The sequence below is a fragment of the Filicampus tigris genome, chromosome 4, assembly GCF_054856515.1.
Source record: "Filicampus tigris isolate MCC_2025a chromosome 4, RoL_Ftig_1.0, whole genome shotgun sequence".
In the NCBI taxonomy this organism is placed as follows: domain Eukaryota; kingdom Metazoa; phylum Chordata; class Actinopteri; order Syngnathiformes; family Syngnathidae; genus Filicampus; species Filicampus tigris.
In genome coordinates, this window is record NC_141220.1 from 18,982,198 (window position 1) to 19,002,199 (window position 20,002).

General features: G+C 43.1%; 2 protein-coding genes across 4 annotated transcripts; one reads left to right on the forward strand and one right to left on the reverse strand.

The window, feature by feature from the left end:
* Positions 1–278: 278 nt before the first annotated feature.
* best1 (bestrophin 1) lies at positions 279–10,966 on the reverse strand. Its single transcript, XM_086028987.1, has 11 exons — positions 10,403–10,966; positions 7,538–8,654; positions 7,167–7,437; positions 6,517–6,611; positions 4,299–4,532; positions 3,415–3,569; positions 3,251–3,328; positions 3,002–3,154; positions 2,849–2,929; positions 2,521–2,672; positions 279–1,631 (listed from the first exon to the last, which is right to left on the reverse strand). Exons 3-11 carry the CDS (start codon positions 7,316–7,318, stop codon positions 584–586), a joined length of 2,148 nt encoding a protein of 715 aa, XP_085885113.1. The 5' UTR covers positions 7,319–7,437; positions 7,538–8,654; positions 10,403–10,966; the 3' UTR covers positions 279–583.
* On the forward strand, positions 7,990–19,400 carry rab3il1 (RAB3A interacting protein (rabin3)-like 1). Of its 3 annotated transcripts, XM_086028990.1 has the most exons (11): positions 7,990–8,123; positions 8,388–8,644; positions 13,037–13,220; positions 13,311–13,406; positions 13,516–13,593; positions 14,096–14,302; positions 15,623–15,751; positions 15,834–15,946; positions 17,402–17,501; positions 17,585–17,651; positions 17,743–19,400. In XM_086028990.1, the coding sequence occupies exons 2-11, from the start codon at positions 8,469–8,471 to the stop codon at positions 17,820–17,822; spliced, it is 1,230 nt and encodes a 409-aa protein (XP_085885116.1). In that variant the 5' UTR covers positions 7,990–8,123; positions 8,388–8,468; the 3' UTR covers positions 17,823–19,400. The 3 variants fall into 3 exon arrangements, with proteins under 3 accessions (XP_085885116.1, XP_085885114.1, XP_085885115.1); XM_086028988.1 differs by lacking the exons at positions 7,990–8,123; positions 8,388–8,644 and adding an exon at positions 10,399–10,783; XM_086028989.1 differs by lacking the exons at positions 7,990–8,123; positions 8,388–8,644; positions 17,402–17,501; positions 17,585–17,651; positions 17,743–19,400 and adding exons at positions 10,399–10,783; positions 17,050–17,356.
* Positions 19,401–20,002: the final 602 nt, after the last annotated feature.

Genomic DNA, 20,002 nt, shown 5'->3' on the forward strand with positions numbered 1-20,002 from the left:
CTGTTATCGATCTGAAATCAGTCTCATTCAGTACGATCATATCAGCTCACCCGAATATGATTTTAAAAACTGCTTGATTTTCTGGTTGTATGTTGGCTGGAAAATGTTTTTGCTGTTATGATAAACTGGGTTAATATTTATTGTCAACCTCCTTGAGAAGAATGGTCACATCACACTATGTTGGGCGGCGGCAGTAAGATCATCTCTGCACTAAATCAGAATGTACATAGTGTTTCCTTGTATGAAGAGAATAAAGCAACCAAACGCAATTTCCCGTTTAATGTTTTTATTGAAAAAAACAACGCGCTCTTCAAGATGATGCAAAAAGGCATGGAAGCAACAATCTTAAGGCCTGGAAGTTTTAAAAATCCACATTTAGTCTTCGTGTTTATTTCTTCCCCATTGAAATCTTTTAAGGTGCTTTGTGCCCCACAAGTAGGTTAATTGTTCTGCAAGCACTCACCAGGAAGTGGAGATTACTTGTTATACCTGTTGTTAATAAGGCTCCAGTTGAGTTTAACACTCAAACACCTAAAATAGTTCTGTGTGTAGAGTGGAATGTGACATACAAATCAGCATTTTCTCAGTCCTGCTTCCTGTTCGTAGCTGCTTTGTTCCCGCCGCCATCAACTAGCACGCTCAGCAGGTCACCTTCAGCCAATGAGATTCCGGAATCATTGGGGGAATTTTGTTGATTGGCTTCTTGCTGCGAAGGTGTGGAGCTGGGAGCGGTCAGTGTATTGAGCCCGCCGTTGCTCGCCTTAACATTGGCGGCGAAGTTACTGAAGCTACTAAGATTGGTGGTGTTCAAAAGATTTCCTGTTGTGCCAGCGCCATTGCTGCTTGTCACATTAATGCTGCTCGAGCTACTGGTGGGATTATTTGGATTTGCTGCTCCGTGACGAGAGGGAGGGGTGAACGAGAACGCCCTTTCCCCCCCGCTCCCTGTCGTTCTAGCGCTCGGGGGTCCTGTCTGGCTATCGGCGGAGGGCAAGGTGTCCAGCGCCAGGCACGGAAGCGGAGGCCGGCGAGACAGCAAGCCGTGCCCGCGCCTGAGTTTCGATATGGGACAAAGCTCGGGAGGAGGGTCGGGGAAGGAGAAGGCCTGGGCGGCGGGAGCGTCGCCGTCCTCGCTCAGCCAGGGGAAAGCCGAAGACGGCGGCGGGATGTGATTGGGGGTGTCGGGGGGCAGAAGCTGTGAGCCAACCGTCGGAGGAGCGAGGGAGCTGCAGCTGCGATCCCATTCGTTCTGAGGCCGTCGGGCAGGTCGAGGTCGGGCCACCGCCGGGGGAACGCAGTGGATGGGCGTCTGGGGGCAACTGTAGAAGCCTGCTCTCTCATACAAGGGCAGGCCGGAGAAGGCGTAATCCTGATCTCGCTCTGCGTTTAACGGGTGGCGGCTTTGGTTAGTGAGCGATGGCGTCTCTGGGTGTAAGTAAAGGGGGAAGCGACTCAGAGGTGCTCCGGGACGGCGGCGCAGGAGAGACACCCGAGAAGAGCGAGGAAAACTGGGGGACTGGACACCCAGGAAGCGACCCAGACCTCCCAACAGCGGGGTGGAGTAGTTGGCTTCCTCGTTTTCTTTAATCTGCTCCAAATTGGACTGAAATTCCATCTCCTCTTTAGGGACACTATAGAGTAAAACAATGTCACAATAGCAATTAATCTGCATTCAGAATGACTCCACATCCACTCACATGTAATCATGGTGCCTTGAGATACAAGTCTAATTTGTTCCTTGACCATGTGACCAGAGCTGGGCTCTTTACCCTTTTTTGCTGGTCCGTCCCCCGTCCGCGACCTGGGGACCATTCTGTCTTCAACCCTCCGTCCTTATTCATAAAAATGATCGTCCTCCGACCCCGTCCGTCCTTGTCCTTTTAAAGCGCTTCCGTCTTTACTTAGTCTGTCTTTTTTAAAAGAGTTCCCGGGACGGACATACAGACCGTTCCGTCGCCAGGGAAAGAATGCACACCTCTGCATGTGACCGTATCTCAAAACGTCTTTCTCCACTGAAATGAATAGAAATAGGTTCAAACCTCCCCCCAAAACACAAAAAATGTTTGTGATTTTTAATAAATAAAAATAGTACTCCGTAATCGTGTACTTTATAAAATCATAGAGTCATATAATTAAATAGAATGTAAACAATCAAACTGTTTGTGCATCATGATTTAACGCTGCAATCCAATTCATTGTGCTGCTCCTTCTGGGGTGCCCGCCTTGCCCACCGGGGAGCAGTACAATACCAGGGTTCAAACATCACATGACCAAACCCCGAAAACTAGTGAGCCATGACGTTTGCAATGTAAACCTGTGGCCACTTTGACGTCGATTTCAGTCGACAGTAGGGGGCGTTGTGACATACAACGTCAGCTTCCTTGGATGGCTGAAAACGGGTCGATTAGTCCGCTTAAATCTTACTCCACAAACGCAATATTAATCAGAATGCTGTTTTTAGACTAGTGGGGGCACATTATTGAAAAGACATTTTTGACTTGACTTCCACATTAAGCATACCTGATATCCAGAGCAGAACCCATGAATGAGGGTTTGCAGTGATCAGCGCTGGCAGCAGTGTAAGGAGGGCGAGGCTCGGACTCATTCCAGTACATGTCCTTCTCAACCAGAGGGAGGCTGTCGTACATCTCATCCACAGACAACAAAGATACCTGAAACACAACGGAACACAGCTAGTACTGACAGTGACAGGCATCATCTGTTCGTACTTAAAGCAGTGATTCCAAACTGTTTTTCAACCAAGGTGGATATTTGACATTACATTGAACCAATCATGAAGTGAAACCCGGTTAGTTTCCCCAGCACATAACACGGATAGAATCAAAACCTGTAAATTGCGATCGACGAGCCAGTTGGTCTCAAAGTCGTCATCGTCTTCACCAAAAGGATTGATAAGCTGCTCAGCCACCTGAAAGCAGGACCAGATCAGATGCAGACTCGCCGTCAAACAGACGGGGTGACGTAATCTGTGGCGTCGGACCTTCAGCCAGCCAACGTAGAAGAAAAACTGCAGCAGCGTAAAGACGGGCAGGTAGAAGTCCAGGTCGTGACCAGGGTAGCCTTGGGCCGGATCCAAGAACTGACGACCGATCAGACAAGCCAGGAAGAAGCTGTAGACCGCCACTGTCGCTACCTACGCACCGCACACCAGTCAAGTAGGGACAGGAATTTACTTTTTTGCATTCGGACCTCATGAGCGCTGTTGAATATTTTCAAAAAGAATCAGCACCTGAGTATACACGAGAGGCAGGCTGATCCAGTCATATCCATACAGCTTCATGCACTTTGCACGTAAACTGTTCAACTCCTACATTTTGAAGAACAAAAAACATGGATCAGAAATGCTTTCTTAGATGTTCCTGCCCGCAGTCTGGACGAACACACAGGACATACAGTGAGAATGGCGGTGAGCGCCACGTCGTTGTTGATGCGACCCTCCGTCCGGGCCCGTAAAGCCAGACTGACAAACCACATGCAGGGAACCCAGAACTTGTTATGAGGGGAGGGCAAGTCATCCAGATGCCTCAGTTCTTCAGTTGTCATCAAACCTGATGGGCACACAAAATGCATGAAGACTGAAGATGAGGAGAAAACACTGTAGCGAGCTTGGACCCAACAAAACAAAAAAGAATACACCTGAGCAAACGTTATCATTTAATATCATTATATTCTCAAATAAAAGGCCAGATCTAACAAAATCGCATCAAGACAATAGACTCACTGTCAATCATACTGTGATTGGCTGGAAGCTTATCCACGGTGGACACCCCCTCTCCCTTAAAGTCACAGGGGGAGGTTAGTTCTCACTAAGCCTGTGTAATATCAGTTGTTCTTCGTAGAGGATAAAGAACACTGGTTAAGATTTTTTGACACTGATGTAAAAATGCCTTTTCTTTTTTTGTAGCACATCAGGATTTTGAGATTTTTCCTTTTTTGTTTTTTAGTTTGACCTTTGAGTGCTTACGCTATACGATTATTACCATGCATTGCACTTTATAGCTTTGATGTTCAGAAAAATGAAAATTCCACTTGTTGCCATTTCCATATTTTTTCAATTTATTTTTTCAATTATATTTTTTATTTATTGATTTTTTATTTCGGCAGTTTGGGTCCTGCAATGCAGAAAGAAATATTATTCAAAGTAGAGGGTGGTTCTAAGTGTGTCTTGGGTCGAGCTATTTGCCTATTGGTTGATCGATATGTTAGTGCAGCAATCACCGCCACCTACCGGGCATAGTACTCAAGCTAAGGTTCAGTGGATCCTTTCGACAGCGTACCTGCCTGCACCAGGTGCTCCATGGTGGGGAACCTCTTGTAGACGGCTGTGCTGACAGAACGGTAGATGAGTACGCCGGAGAGGTTGGCGTACCGCATCAGAGTGCGTCGGGTCAACCTGGCGGCCTCGTCGGCTCCACGCACATGACCTCCCACTAGTGACGCCAGGCGGTCGGGCCAGGGGACATTTTCAAACTGACCCCACCAGCGGGACACCACCAAGGTCACATAGAAACCTGGAAAGCAATATTGAAGTTTAGGATCGTTTACTTTAAAACCGTTCACGTTCCAATGTCCCGCATGCGGGACAGTTACGTCACCATTTGGAAACTGATGGATACGCCATTAAAAAATGGAGTTCCTGGAGATTTGAGTAATGCCCAACATTTTAAGATACTATCATATCTGCAGGTTCAGCGAGCACTTAAGTTTCGCAAACACACAAAAAATACGGAACTCACCATTTCAGCCTCCGAAATTTCCAACATGTCAAAATCAACCAAAAATGGTCCTAGTACATTGCCAACGGTCCAGTAAAAGTATTCCGGTAAAATACTTAGTCCACATCAAGCCTTACATTAATAAAACCACGTTATTTGCTGCTGCAAACGTTACAATTTCCCATCAGATATTATTTTCGATTTTTTTTTTTTTTATCATAGATTGAGTTAGCTTGAACGGATTAGCCCTTACTGTAGGTAAAAATGACAGGAAGGTTAAAGTTAAGGGTGATTCAAACTCAATACACTCAACAGTACATTAGCACGCTTGCCGGCTAGACGGCAACAATGCTGGGTGTTGCAGACTTCCAAATTATTAGATTCATACACAGCCTAGTAAGATTTAATCAGCGTTGCTACAGTTACTTTGAAAAAGTAACTTAGTTACGTTATTGATTAGTTGCTTTAAGAGTCACTGATAGCGTAGTGGTACGCGCGCTCGAGTTGTGTGCGGACAGCGTGGGATCGGTTCCCGTTCAGTGATGGTGTGTGTGTGTGTGTGTGTGTGCACTGCTAATAGGGTTGTGTCAGGAAGGACATCCGGCATAAAAACGCTTTGCCAAATCAATGATGCGAATCATGCGTGCACTTGATTTGCTGTGGCGACTTCTGAGGGGAAAAGCCGAAAGGATAACAACAACATTGACTAGTTTCTTTAAAAAAAAAAAGTTACTTTACTGATTACTTGATTGTAAAAGTAACTTAATTAGATTACAAGTTACTTTAATAGTTACATTCAGCAGATACCGACAACAATGCTCAATGTAAAAATGACACACGGTTTTGCCACTTAAATTGGAAGTGCATTTTTTAACAGTGACATTTAAGAATAACGTGTTTTTATTACAAATAAAATAAAGACAACCTTTTTTACTGACCATAATTATTTTGTTTTTTTAACTGACAAATTTTCACTTACCATACATTTAAAAAAAAAAAAAAAAAAAAAATCTGAAATAAAGGCATACATTTGGTAACCTCCTGTAGTCACACAATCTGACGGGACTTTCTCTTTAAGTTTGAATGCAAGTTTGAATGCAATCCACGTTTTTTTGTTTTTTTTGGGGGGGGGGGTTATTGAAGTTAGAAAACACTTTGACAGTGTGCAACAAACCTTAATAATAAACCTTAATAATTGTTTTCAGCTGACACAAACGTATGTGCTATACAATAGTAGGGAAAGGTGAGTCCTCAACGCGCTGAAATGTGACACGATGCATACATGATGTCATTCCCTAAAATGGGAATATGAAATTGAAGTCTCCCACAATGCCTCACTATGTTCAAGCTGTAAATACCAGAGTTCCCCTTTCTTCCATAATGTACAATTATTAGGAATCAGGTGTCCTTCTGCATTTTATTATTCATGAACATACTTGAATGCACAATACGTGCTTGTGCGTGTGCGCATGTGTGTGTGAGAGGGAGGCACGGTGGCGAGAAATATGGCTGTGTGTTTAGGTCTTGTCAATTCTTTCTCACTGCTGAGGGTGATGAACTGCAACTGCCTTTGCTGGTGAATACTGGCTTCACCTTCAAGAAGACGTAAATATATGCTACATATTAACGTTTTGTGATATTTGAAGAGTAACTGAAGTCTTATTGTTGCTTGACTAGTGAAAGTCATGTGTTACTGGAAAACCTGCACATTTTGGAATAATGCATCACTGGATTCAACGCAGAAGGCATTCTGTATTTAAAATAAATCAGCGTGACTCACCGAGAACAAAGGACACTGGGATGAGCTCTGCATAGCGGTTACAGTACATGGACAGCTTCTCAAACAGTCTCTTCTGCTCGACATTTAGCACAAACCTAGTGTGGAAAAGACCTTATTGGTTAACACATTTACAAATCCGCTCATAAAGCAAAACAAAAGTTTGTGATGGTTTAAATAGCTTGGCAAGCAAAAATGTAGAAAAAAAAGCAAAGACAGAATTTTTGGATTGGATTGCATTACATCGTACAAGTATACTTATGAGTAATCTACGTATAAGCATTAGACGTGCAATTATTTGTTAATTCAGAGAATTATTAAATATCCCTTTATGATGTGAAAATCCACTAATGCGGGGGTCACCAACACGGTGCCCCTGGGCACAAGGTACTAGACCCCAATGTCCACACGAGTAGACTGTGGGTCTGTCCTAAAAATAGATCACCAGTGATGTGACATTGGGATTTCCTCGTAATGTTTTAGAAGTGATCATTTCAAAACGTGAACACCGGCAGAGATTTATACTTAGAAAGCGTTGCCCCCAGCTCCAATCCATTTCCTGAGAAGCAGCTCTTAAAAAAGCTGGTGTCCCCTGCACTAATGTATAAGAATGATTATACCAATTTAGAGAAGAAAGCTCATTATAGTGGTACCTATAAACAACGCTGAAGAAGTAGTAGAGCAGGGTGAAGATGATGAGCTCCCTATAGAGGAGCTTGTAGATGCTGCCCTTCCAGCGCAGGAGCAGGTGGAAGAAAGTGCCGAGGCCTGCGTCTGCCACCCTGCGGGAGTAGGTCACTGTCATTGCCGCTGCCGCTTCTTCTTAAAGGCCGACTTCCTCCTCCCGCATTGGCCTGACATGAAGGACACCTCTGTTGCCTCGTCAGATCGCAGAATCAGCGATCGGCCGGCTTGGTCTGCTGTCTGCATGAATCCGTACGGCGAACATTTGAAATAACAATAACAAAAGCCAAATCTGATGTGGCGTTTTCCAAGACCACGAGAGGTCACGGCTGCTACTCACCACTGAAAACGCAAATGTTTGGCCATGGCTGCGATTGCGGAGTGGAGGAGGCGTATGGTCGGCCTCCGTGGAGCGAGAATGTTGGAGAGAGAGAAATGGGACCAGAAAAAGGAGAGCGTGGAGCTTCGACACCTCCGGTCACTTGATGTGTTAAGCTGTTTTGAGCAACAAAGCTGCATTGTGAGCTCCCGCGGGCTCTGTTAATCTCGATAAATCACACACAGCCGCACAACTGGTTCCTTAGATACATATATCACTTTATGAAAGCTATTTATAACACTCAGGTGCTCTCCAAGTGAAAATCCCTCTTTTATAAGTTCACGCTTCCATGGCAATTGTTTCATTAATATTGTGAAATAGTGGGAGCATGTTGAGCCCTCTGATGGAAGAAATGTGCACAGCCGGGTAGTTTGTGGGCCAGGAGGTGTTAGCTGTTAGTGATTATTAACCCCTGCTGTCTAACCAGAAAAGCAGCGGCAAGGGCGAAGTGCGGACCGAGTTCAATCGTCCAAACTCCTTGGTTGCACTGATCTGTCACATTTGAATTGAATTTCAAACAACTGGACAGTTGGTTCCATCGACTTTGGTGAGTATGACTTACTTGATGATGTTATTATAATTTGCATGTGTCATAGCGGAGTGACCTCAGTTAGCAGTGAACAGTCACTTTACTCCAGTGTTGAACACCTTGTACGCTATTATTGTGTGCTGCTGTGAGGTGTGGTGGCACTTTTGAAAAAAAAAATAAAGGTCATTTATATATATATATACAGTACACTATGTACAAGTAGTGTATAGCATTATTATTATAATATGAAGCATTGTGTAACTTCCCTCTCTCTTTTCCAAGGGGCGCCCACAGGCTCCAGACTGCTCATGCAGTTTCCACAAGAGTGAACACAAGTGAACCAAATTGCTTCTTTTGAGCGATATGGATGCTTTTGAGGGAATTCACAGTGTTCGGATTTCATCCTCTCCGCCGCCCGCAACCTCCAGTCGGGCCTACGAAGTCCTGAAGGCAGGCAGGTCGGGAATAGCAGTGTATTCCTCTGCAGTGTTCTTTGGGACGCCATCCGAGGCTGAGGAAAAGGGCTGCGTGGTAGGGAGGTACGCCATCCTGATCATCATGAGAGCAAATAATTGGTGAAAATGTTCTGTTTTATATTGTTTTAAAGAGATCGTAGTGGAGTCGATATTATAACATATGTATATATGTTCATACGGAAAATGAGATTAGAACTACGGCTACTCCAAGCAGGCCTACCACCAGAGAAATTACTTAGCTCCAAGTACGACCATCATGACCAACATTGAAATAGCATAGTAGGCCCGAGTGTTTATCAAAAACGAGGCAACGGTTGTATTCGTAAAATGTATATTCAATATTATTGTTATCCACTGTAACAATGGATTACTGCACTTCAGTATAGGAAAAATGTAATTAAATAATCATTCAGTTAAAATGTATTAAACCTTCAAAGTACAAAATACAGTACATTGAATTGCACTTCAGCAGTGATTCTCTTTCGTACCACTTTGAGAATCGCTGCATGAGACCACATGTTGCCCTATTGTTAATAACACTAGTCAACAAGTTTTAATTTTAATGGTTTTTAATCAGAGATGCAAGTACACTTATTTAGATTATTCATTTTTGAGCTGACTCCAAATCTGCCCATGTTTTTTCTCTAGCACATCAAGCTTTCATAATAATAATAATAATAATAATAATAATAATAACAATAATAATATTATATTATGTAATCTAGTAATATATTTAGTAATATTTATGAATTAAGGATTCGGTTCAAGCAGGTGGATTTTTTTCCCCAAAGTGCCATGATTATAAATGACAGCACATGGTAAATCTGATGTGCTTGAAAAAAAAAAACTAAAGACATTTTTTTTAATTAGCAGCAAAAATGTTTAGGGACACTTATAGCCAGGGCTGGACTGGGACTCATTTTCACCTCTTGAGTGTCAGGACTCAGACTGGCCCACTTTAATTCATCCATCCATCCATTATCTGTACCGCTTCTCCTCACAAGGGTCGCGGGGCGTGCTGGAGCCTATCCCAGCTGTCTTTGGGCAGTAGGCGGGGGACACCCTGAACTGGTTGCCAGCCAATTGCAGGGCACACAGAGACAAACATCCGCACTCACAATCACACCTAGGGGCAATTTAGAGTATCCAATCAACTTACCATGCATGTTTTTGGAATGTGGGAGGAAACCGGAGTGCCCGGAGAAAACCCACGCAGGCACGGGGAGAACATGCAAACTCCACACAGGGAGGCCGGAGCCGGGATCAAACCCACGACCTCTGAACTGTGAGGCGCACGTGCTAACCAGTCGACCACCGTGCCGCTTCACTTTAATTCACAACGTTTTAATTAAGATATACAATTTTACCCTTATACACTTTTACCCTTATATACCTTGATACACTATATCAATCTAAAATAGTTTACCATTCCTTACAACGTTGTTCATGTTGTATTTGATCGATAATCTAATTTACAATTGAATGTGCTTACAAGAATTCTAACAAGTATGAGAATATAGTTAAAATTGGGCAAAATTACAAAAAGGGACTAATAAACAAGCTACGTCTACATAACATAGGATAAGACATTTTACACTTAACAAGGCAGATTTGTCACACGCTGTTAAACCAGCAAGATTAAGGCAAATACTGCATTTACTATTAGGACTCTTATTATGAAACCTATTCACACCATTTCCGGTTTACTCCTAACACATTAATATAATAATAGTAAATAAAGCGAAAAAAGGAGCAAGAAATTAAAAAAAAAAACATTCGCTGTAGTAGCCAGTCTGACGTTTCGGTCACGTGGACACATACCGGGACACTGGCGAAGAGAGTGGGTGCGCTGTCACGTGACTTGGAAGCCAGGCCGAAAGTGGGCACCGATCAGTGTCCGTTGCCTCACTTCGTAAATCACGAATAAACTCAAATGAAGCGGAAATGGAAATGGTGAATGTTGCGGCTGGCAAACGTGCAAAATAAGCATTCCCCCAAACGTGGCCAGTGTTGCTTGCCTTCTGCTGCGCCTGTGCTTGATGACGTCAGCGTCCGCATTCCTTCACGTTGTGTGTGCGGCACTGATTTCAAACTCTCCAAGTTCGTCACATTTCGACAATTTAACAGCACGGACAGCCGGAGGACGCAGGCGGCGGTCAAACTGAACTGGCGACTGGAGCTTCTCTTCTGGACACTGACAGGGTAAAAGTGTCACTCTTTCTTTGAGGGTAAAATATTAACAAAAGTGTAAGTCGCCTGGTTAGCTTAAAGTTTTGACTGTTCATTACCGCGAGACAGGCTGTAGCTTTAACATTATAATGTTGGGAATATTAAAATAGATAGAAATTGATTTGTTATTTTGAATTGCTCATTTCATTATTGTAATTCACGTTTGCAACCATGCCATGCTAGTTAAATTGACATACGTTGTCCTGTTTATTACAACCAGATGTTTGAAGTCACGTGACTTTGAACGAGGATCCCACTCACACTCTGTACTCAAGTAGAAGTACTGATTCAACTCTTGTAACGAAATTAAATGAAAACATTACAGACTCTGAAATTTCCTTTAGTTCAACATTTAAAAATACATTTTGTTGTAGGTGTTTGTAATTTCAAAGATGAATTGCTTTACATTAGACCGGCATTCCCACGAGAGATCTTGTAAATACGATTCCAAGTGATGTGATATATATATCGGAGACAAATATTAAGCAATGTATGAATCTGTAAAACTGGTAAAAAAGCAACAGTTTCTGGCCGACATTTTAATGCAAAGACAACTGAGGTTAAGATTTTAGCTGTGAACTTTTTTGTTGTTGTTGAATCTGAGTTTCAACGTTTCCAACGTTCCTTAATCTCGAGTCTATTTTCAAAAGGCTGGTATAATTGGAAAGCTTACCAAACACTGACACAGATAACGTATAATAATGATGAGCTTAATTATAGAAGGCCAAGGTACCCATGGTTTCCAAAATAATGGTCAACAGCCAAACAGTTTGCAAAATGGCAATCAGGTGATGTGTGGTTTAATTTGGCACTCAAGCATGCATAGATAAAAACAAATTGAGAAAATCGAGAATGAACAAACACTCCATAAGGTGTTAAATTAAATAGGAAGGAATAAACATAGCACAGTTAAGTGGCATTTGTAGTTTGTAAAATTCATTAAATCACTGTAGGAAGAGCTGGAAAATATGAGCCATCATGGCTGGTCAGTGGAATATCATATGGGACCTGGCCAGAGATGCGTCCCAAAAAATGCCTGTGGTTCGACCAATTTACATCACTTTTGGCAGACGAATAAAAAATATTTAATATAAAATATATAATGTAAGGAATAGAAAGTACAGATGTTTTCAAAAGTAGAAAGTAAAAGTAAAAAGCCGTCAGAAAAAAAAACAACCCTCAAATAATTTATAGATTCTGGAAAAATCAATACAGTAACAAAGTACTTGTACATAAACCATCATCTTTGAGGATGAACAAGTTTGTACTCATAATTTGGCTTCATAATGGGCACAGAAGCATACCAGTGAAATAAGAGAACACCAGTTGCAGAGTCAAAAGAAAACAAATGATCAGTGAGACGAATGGTTCCAATTTGCTCTGGAACATAAAGATTGAACTCTGTTGTATTGGGAAAAGGTCATGTGGTCTGATGAGTTCCGGGCGATGGAACCATTTGTGTTGGAGGTTAACGTGATGCAGCTGTTATGTATAGCTTGTACATGTCTTACTTACATGAGCTTGATTCAGTTGACCACATTTAACAATGTTGCTGGAGAAAATGGATGTCATGAATGACGTGGAATTGAGTCGGTCACAATCCAGGGCCTCAGGCCTACAGTATTGTTACTTGTTAGATCAATGCAAAAATGTACCAAAAATAATTCTGATGACATGGCACAATTGAAACAATGGTGCAGAAATGTGGTCAAAAATAAGCAACAGCGCATAATGTGACTTTTTTTTATGACAAAGTGATAAAGTGAGGCCAAGAAAGGGGGGAAAAAAAAAAAAAAAAAAAGAGTACAGCTGCCCTCGTGGCATACAGTATTTCTAGATAGATTACATACTATTGTGGCTCGGTCTTCTAGGGGCATGCTTCTCGTTTAGGGGACCGGAGGTCCTGGGTTTAAATCCCGGACAAGCCCATGAATTTATATTGGGTGCAGACAAAATATTTGTGGGGGCAGCAGGAGCTCATCTGTAAGGATTTGGGCTTCTTCTCTGCATGCATCTGATGCGGTTGTCTGTGTGTTGTGCAACGCAAAATGTAACCATAAGATTAAGTTTATGCTACGGATTATAATGACGATAATGATTTCAATTGAAACTATAAAAAACATTTTAATGTTTGTTTGTGTACAAATACAGTGGAGAACTGTAATGATGGCAAATCTAATGTGGTAGAAAATAAACATGATTGGTTATGTTTATGATCTCATATAGGTTGGTAGATCTGGATCCTGAGCCACAGCCCAGATTGGAGGGAAGAGGCCAGGTTGGGCCCACAATGGAAATAGACCATGGCGTTCAGTCCCGCCTGCGCAGCTCCTCGTTGGAAATGCATGAAAAAGAAATTCGCGAAAAGGGCTCGGAGATCCTCAGCGAACAGTTAGATGCTGCAAAGAAGGTGCTGTCATGACTTTAACACACACACACACTCAGTGCCGGGAGAAAAAGGGGAAGTGCCTCAAGTGAACTCCTTTCGCATCCTTTTCAGGAACTAAAACTAAAAGATAAGGAATGCGAGCGTCTGTCGCAGGTCAGGAATCAGCTGGAACAAGAACTGGAGGAGCTCACCGCCAGTCTATTTGAGGTCAGCATGTCGAAGTCCCACCCCTTCAAATTATTTGTACGCTAAAAACAATTGTATCTTTGAAAAAGCCGGTTGAACTGAATCGGAATTGTTTCCAAATTCACAACAGGAGGCTCACAGGATGGTGCGGGAGGCCAACGTCAAACAAGCAGGAGCAGAGAAACAACTGAAGGAGGCTCAGGGGAAGGTGTGTGATGTAGTCTAGCTCAAATTACTAATTAGTCTCGGAAGAGCAACAATAGTCTAAATGAGGGCTGAGCAAACTTTTGTCCTCAAGGGCCACATTTGATTTTTAAATTTTGTGTTGCAATCATTAGAAAAGAGGATGCAGTTCATGGAGTGAATGATGACTGCCATGTAAAAAAGCCGCTGATTAGCTCGAGCAATACAGTGAGTCATTGTTGCTCATGACGCGTCGGCCAAAATGTGCTATAACGGCAGGCAATATAAGGAACTCTGGCAGTGAATGAGTTGATAGTTTATTTTACTAATATTTTGATTTAGTTATAGTGCATCAACTAACCAAATATTTAATGGGATGAATGAATATAAAATAGAAACAGCTAAATGAATTCAACAAATTTTACAGGACTCATGAAATGCTTGGTCTAAATGTACTTTCGTTCGGAATGCCTTGGAAAAGCCTGAAGGTCATTTTTCACCCGCGTATTTCTGTATCCGACTGCCAGATCGACGTCCTACAAGTAGAAGTGACGGCGCTCAAGTCCCTGGTGTTGACGTCCACGCCGTCCGCGCCGAACCGCCAGCGGCATCCCCAGCTGCAGCTCCCGGTCGGTGGACATAATCACAACAAGAGTATGAGCAGCGGTTTCCCGTCCCCACCTGGGAAACCAAAACCTCCATCACTTCAGCCCGTGATCAAAGAGGACAGAGAGGTAAAAAATGGCATCACTTTTGCAACCGTATTGTTCTTTTCTTCCCTCAAGTCTTAGGTTTTCGTCTCGTAAAGCGGAAGTCTACCCAAACATATTTTTTTGGGGCATTCTGATTAATATTGCATTTGTGGAATACGAATTAAGCAGCAAAATCCACTCCTTTTTAGCCATCTCGGGGCGGCCATTTTGTCACTTCTGTTGCCCGAAAATGACATCACAGTTCCTCAGGGCTCAGGTAACGATCAATCACGGCTCAGCTTCAGAAAACAGGTGAGCCGTGATTGGTCGTTACCTGAGCAACTGTGATGTCATTTTCAGTCGACAGAAGTGACAAAATGGCCGCCCCCCGAGATGGCTAAAAACAGGTGGATTAACTCTTATTCCACAAATGCAATATTTATCATAATCTTTAAGGTTGTTTTTCTTTCTTGTAACATCTCTTTCTTCTCTCAGCCTGCTGTTCCTGCTCTCCTCTAATGCACTGTCTGCTTTCTGGCCAGTCTTTCAGTATTATGGCAGAAGCAGGGAGTGGGGCTTGGGCCTGACAGTGAACAAGTAACTGGTTCCCCGCTGTCGAGCTCAGCCTCTTGCGTCGCCTCCGTTACCTTGACTTTCAGACTGACACTAAAGGCCTAGATAGACCAAAAAGACGTTCACCATCAGTGACAGACGTTTACCCCCTGTGGCGTCCGGCCGACTGTCGGCACATCACGCTGGCAAAACACACCGCAACGACAGACAGTGACGCTGACCATTAAAGTACCTTCTGCGCATGCGTGAGATGTAATACCCTTCCATACCATCGGCGGCGGTAGTCACCATTTCTCATGGTTAGAAAAATCCAACCGGAAAGCTGTTGGCCGGTGGCTGATTATAACAACGTAAACAATGCATTCGGCTATATTCTTCGCTCACGATGAACGCCCACGCGAAGTAAACCATCACGTTCTTGACACGGTATTGTGAAATACTTACATTGTCAACCCTTGCTCTTGTACTTGTAAGAAGATTAAGGCAACGGAGGCGTGCTCACTATTTTTCCACCTTTGTCACTTCCCGTTGGCGCTGATTTGCTAGCTAACAGCCAATCAGTGACCAAATGCCACGTCTGGCGACGCCGATTCAGCATACGTAAACGCCCCCAAGACGCTTACAGACGAGTTACGACTCTACGACGGTGGTCACTACACCAAACAGACGGCGCATTCAGACGCCGCGACGCTTCACGACCTCCTACGTCGGTTTGGTCTATCAAGACCTTAACACCCTTCACTGTGTCTTTGCTGACAAGATGATTGAGGGACTGTCATGTCTCCACAGATGGACTCAGTTCTGTATGCAGAGTTCCTCATGTGGAAGGAGCATTCGAGCCTAGATCGCTCGTCCGCATTCATGAGTCGCATCTACCGAGAAGACATCGCACCCTGCCTCTCTTTTACACGATCCGAGGTCAGAATCTCCTCATCGCAATCAGTTGAGATATATTTTCTGATAACGGAGGTCTGATGGGTAAAGCCGCTTATGTCCACAGCTGTCCCAGCTGGTGCAGAGCGCCGTGGAAAACAACTCTCTGACTATCGAGCCTGTGGCCATGTCAGCGTTACAAATGGTTAAAGCCTCGGCCGTGGAGTGCGGAGGACCTAAGTGAGTTGCTTTGTGTGTGCAACAACAGCCACACAGTCTTTTCTTTCACCGGTCACTGCTCAACTTGGGCCAGCCAATAATAAATCGAAAGTGGAACCTCTGACGTCAAAGATTGTATGTTGTGGGATGCTGGTCAATTTGTTTCGACTTTGAAACCATTTGTCCAACAGGTAGTAATTAACCCCTTAAGGCCTAAAGCGCCTGGCTCAACAGCTCCCCAAAACCTAAGGTCACTTTTGGAATTACCCTTGAAAACCTGACGTTTTCCCAGAAATTCAACACTTACAAAATAATTAATATCTCAGCCCCTGTAGCAGACAGAAACATAATGCCAAAAGAATTAAGAGCGCTTAGACATGTGGCTTTCACACAGGCAGAGTTTATTATATTTACTAGTAAATAATAATATTCTGTTTCAATCGAAGATGTAAAAATGTGTCAGTACAAGAGAAGGACTATTTTAATTTAAAAACAATCGAGTGGTAATTCCCATCTTCTATTCTTTTACAAATATGTCAATATCCTCATTGTCTGCAAACTATATCATATCACATTCGACTGGTTCCACTGGTTCAAAGTCTACATATCACTGCCGTTACTTATTTCAGAGCTCCCGGCGATCGACGGCGTCCGCCATTAGCCTACGTCTCGAAAAAAATCTGCGACATCCTCCGCAGTGTCGCGACACCGTCACGTGTATATTCTGATGCATTAAATTGGCTAAGAGACGGAGAATTGGATAAAAAAAAAGACAGACGTATCTGCTCTCCCGGCTTTAAAGGTAGAAAGACGCAACAGCGCTCCCGGCTCTAGTGGTAGAAACGCGGTTATGCGCTCCCGTCCTTAATGGGTTCAACTAAAAATACAGAGAGGACTCGGTTTCCAATGGTAACCAATGTTCCAAGTTGAAGCGTATTGTTATTGATGTCAAGTACAAGAGGAGCAAACATCACCAACCTGTCTAAGAGACAGACATCTTTAGCATCTGACTTTCTGACTTCATGGGTTCCAGTTGTAGTTCAAATTCCAATTATTATTATTAAAAGTCTTTAACAAGGGAATTCAATCAGTGGGCACTTTTCCAATCACTGTCTCACTTCCAGATCTTGTGTTTCCAGTTACTTTAGGGGAGCAGTGGAGACGTAAGTCCACTCGGAAAGCTTGTCGCTCTTTCACTAACCCGCATTTACTGCAGCATGAGACGACTCCTGTGCTGACGGCACGGAGAGGCCAACAAACGCACCAGATGCATGCGTCTGACCTCTTGACATCAACACTTTGCTCTTCCATTGACTAACCTCACCTCTGATTGTGCACTTTCGGCCTCGTTCTCAGCCGGGATGTGCCTTTTTACCTAAAAGTGCACAATTGATGTTCATTTTCTGCTGGAAAGACTCGACAGCATGTTTCCATTATTGAAGCTGCAGTTCTTTGAACAGTCCAATTTCCTGGCAGAAAATGCGCCCTAAGCGGCGTGTCGCGACTGTGCAGACATCGCATTAAACTCGGCGACAAGGGGAACTACTACTACATTTCCCCCTCCAGCCGAGCACGGGTAAGGGTCGCTGTGTCCGTTTGTGCTTTGTCACCATCTGCTGCTGTTCCTACGATTCACATGGCCTCGTTTTGCCTCCCCAGATCACGGCCGCGTGTAACTTTTTCACGTATATTCGCTACATCCAGCAAGGCCTGGTCAGGCATAACGGTAAGTTCATTCACAAATGACATTTTTCTGCGTTCTTGTCTTTAGCCAAATCTAAAATGAGATTGTTGTCGTTTTGCACGGCTGTGTCCAGCGGAGCAGATGTTCTGGGAGGTGATGCGTCTCCGAAGAGAAATGAGTGTGGCCAAATTGGGTTTTTACCTCACAGAGTAGAGTTAGAGGGCCTGATTGACCAGCGTGATACGAGGACCAGGACACGTCAGGCTTACAAAGCGGTAACTTATAAGAGGTCAACCAAGAAAGCAGTTGTACTACCACAATAAGTCAATGAAAGGCAAAGTAGATTTTAAGATGCAGTATTTTACAGACCATTGGGCGCACTGTATTTCATAGGCGCATATCAATTGAAAAAGAAAAAAAAAAATCATATATAAGACACTAAAAGTCTTAAGGTGCATTATTTTTGTGAAGCATTGTATGTTAAATAGTTTATTCAAAATGTACCATATGTTTATTTGATAGATTTAGCGCCATTATGCTAGCTTCAGATTGGTCGGAAACAACGGGTAGCGCCGTGTGTCTCGCTTGCTTTTGTTTGCCATGCAAATGCACATGGGTAACTCCCAAGCGGCAAAGGAAGCTGGCTGTGTCATTTACCTCGCGTTGGTCCGGTCCCACAGTGTAACATTGGAAATACGCCGCCAGAAAAACTCAGTTTACGTTGTGTCTAACCAGCGTAGTAGAACTACATTTCGCATGATTCTTCGACTCAAAAGCAGGAAGTAGCTCTAGTTCTGGTAGGATGAAAACAGACGCCTGCTAGCGATTAGATGCGGATGACAATGAGAACGCAAACATGAATGTGAAAGTAAATAGGAAGGAATTTACCTTTACGTTTACCTCTCAATCCCACCGACCGCAATGTTGTGACCGCATATTGGAAACACGCAGCCAGAAACGCGCAGCATAAAGATAATAGGACTACATTTGCCATGATTTTTAGACACAGAAGCAGGAAGTAGGACAGAAACAGACGCCTTGTAGCGATTAGAGGCGGATGAGAATGACAACAGGAACACAAAAGGAAGGCATTTGAATTAAAGATGAACTGAAAAACCGACATTCATCCATACATAGGGCGCATCTCATTATGAGGTGCACTGTTGATTTTTGACAAAATGAAAAGATTTTAAGTGCGCCTTATGGTCCGAAATATATGGTCCTTATGATGTTTCCATGCCTAGTTTTTAATCTTGTGCATGAAGTCTCCCCGTTTTGTTAGTCCATACAAATGCGTGTGTGGTTCAGGCATTTGTACCCAAAGAATTAGTTAAGTAAAATATACAGCAAAAATGTTCTTGCGAAACAATATTACATACATTTAAGTGTCAGTTTTACAAGCATCATGACATTTTAGGTACAATTAGCACAGCAGCTCAGCCACAACTGAGTTGGTATGAAAAGAAATGTATTGCCCGGCACAGTTTAGTTTAAGTTTTTCACATCCAAAATCAACATCACATACGTACTATGCTGCATGAGCTATTCACAACAATGTATAAATGTCGTCCATAGCCATGTTATGTAATTTGCATTGGCTTTTTTACCTCATAGTATATATGTATTATTATAGTTATTTCTAACAGTCCAACTGTATTATGAAGGTGAGAACGAGGAAACGTGCGGGTGCGATAAGTGCAATAACCACTTCTTGGCCTCTAAGGATTTGAGGTCTTCAATGTCAGTGTACTGCCAACTGCCAACAGTCCATTAAAATCAGACCATGCCACACTTGTTCCATTTGTCATTTCCTAACATGTGTTTCTTCGTTGTAACACGTAGATTAGTTGAACGTTCGGGAATGAGGACTGGATTGTGGTCATCGCCATGAATGACCCGCTTACAGCGACATAAACCACTGTTGGGACACACCCATAGTTGTTCCACAGGTTTGTAAGCAGGAATTCAACACAGGAGTACTGAATAAACATTGAGGCCACGTCCCACTCAGAGGGGCTTTATGGAAAGAAAATCTTTCTTTCGGAGCAGAAATTCCTGTAAGCCTGTGGTTTCCGGCTTGAAATACCTTTTGTAAGCTTGTTGCTTTGCTTTGCTTCCGTGGCCAGTTTGCAGGAGGGAGACCTTAATAAATCATTTGTTAATAATTGAGTACAGTGGGAGTGCTTGGTGACATGGCACAAAGGACAAAACACAGCCTCACTCTTTCATATTTGTTGACGCTGCTTCAGTAATCTGCACATTTACATCACAATGAAAGCTTTTTTTTTTTTTTAAGTGGTTGCTTAACTTTCCTCTTGGCAACATCCAGCACAGACTGACTCTTCTTTGTTTGGCAAACACCTAAAACAAAAACATTCAAGATTTTTAATCAC

What these genes read in the sequence shown, in the direction of transcription:
- best1 (XM_086028987.1), bottom strand. Translation starts at nt 7,318, where the DNA reads ATGACAGTGACCTACTCCCGCAGGGTGGCAGACGCAGGCCTCGGCACT. An exon ending in CGCTCACCGCCATTCTCACT is followed by an intron (nt 3,329 to 3,414) that starts GTATGTCCTGTG and finishes TTCAAAATGTAG; the next exon opens with GAGTTGAACAGTTTACGTGC. An exon ending in GGTTCTGCTCTGGATATCAG is followed by an intron (nt 1,632 to 2,520) that starts GTATGCTTAATG and finishes TTTACTCTATAG; the next exon opens with TGTCCCTAAAGAGGAGATGG.
- rab3il1 (XM_086028988.1), top strand. Translation starts at nt 10,539, where the DNA reads ATGTTGCGGCTGGCAAACGTGCAAAATAAGCATTCCCCCAAACGTGGC. An exon ending in AGTTAGATGCTGCAAAGAAG is followed by an intron (nt 13,221 to 13,310) that starts GTGCTGTCATGA and finishes CATCCTTTTCAG; the next exon opens with GAACTAAAACTAAAAGATAA. An exon ending in TGAAGGAGGCTCAGGGGAAG is followed by an intron (nt 13,594 to 14,095) that starts GTGTGTGATGTA and finishes TCCGACTGCCAG; the next exon opens with ATCGACGTCCTACAAGTAGA.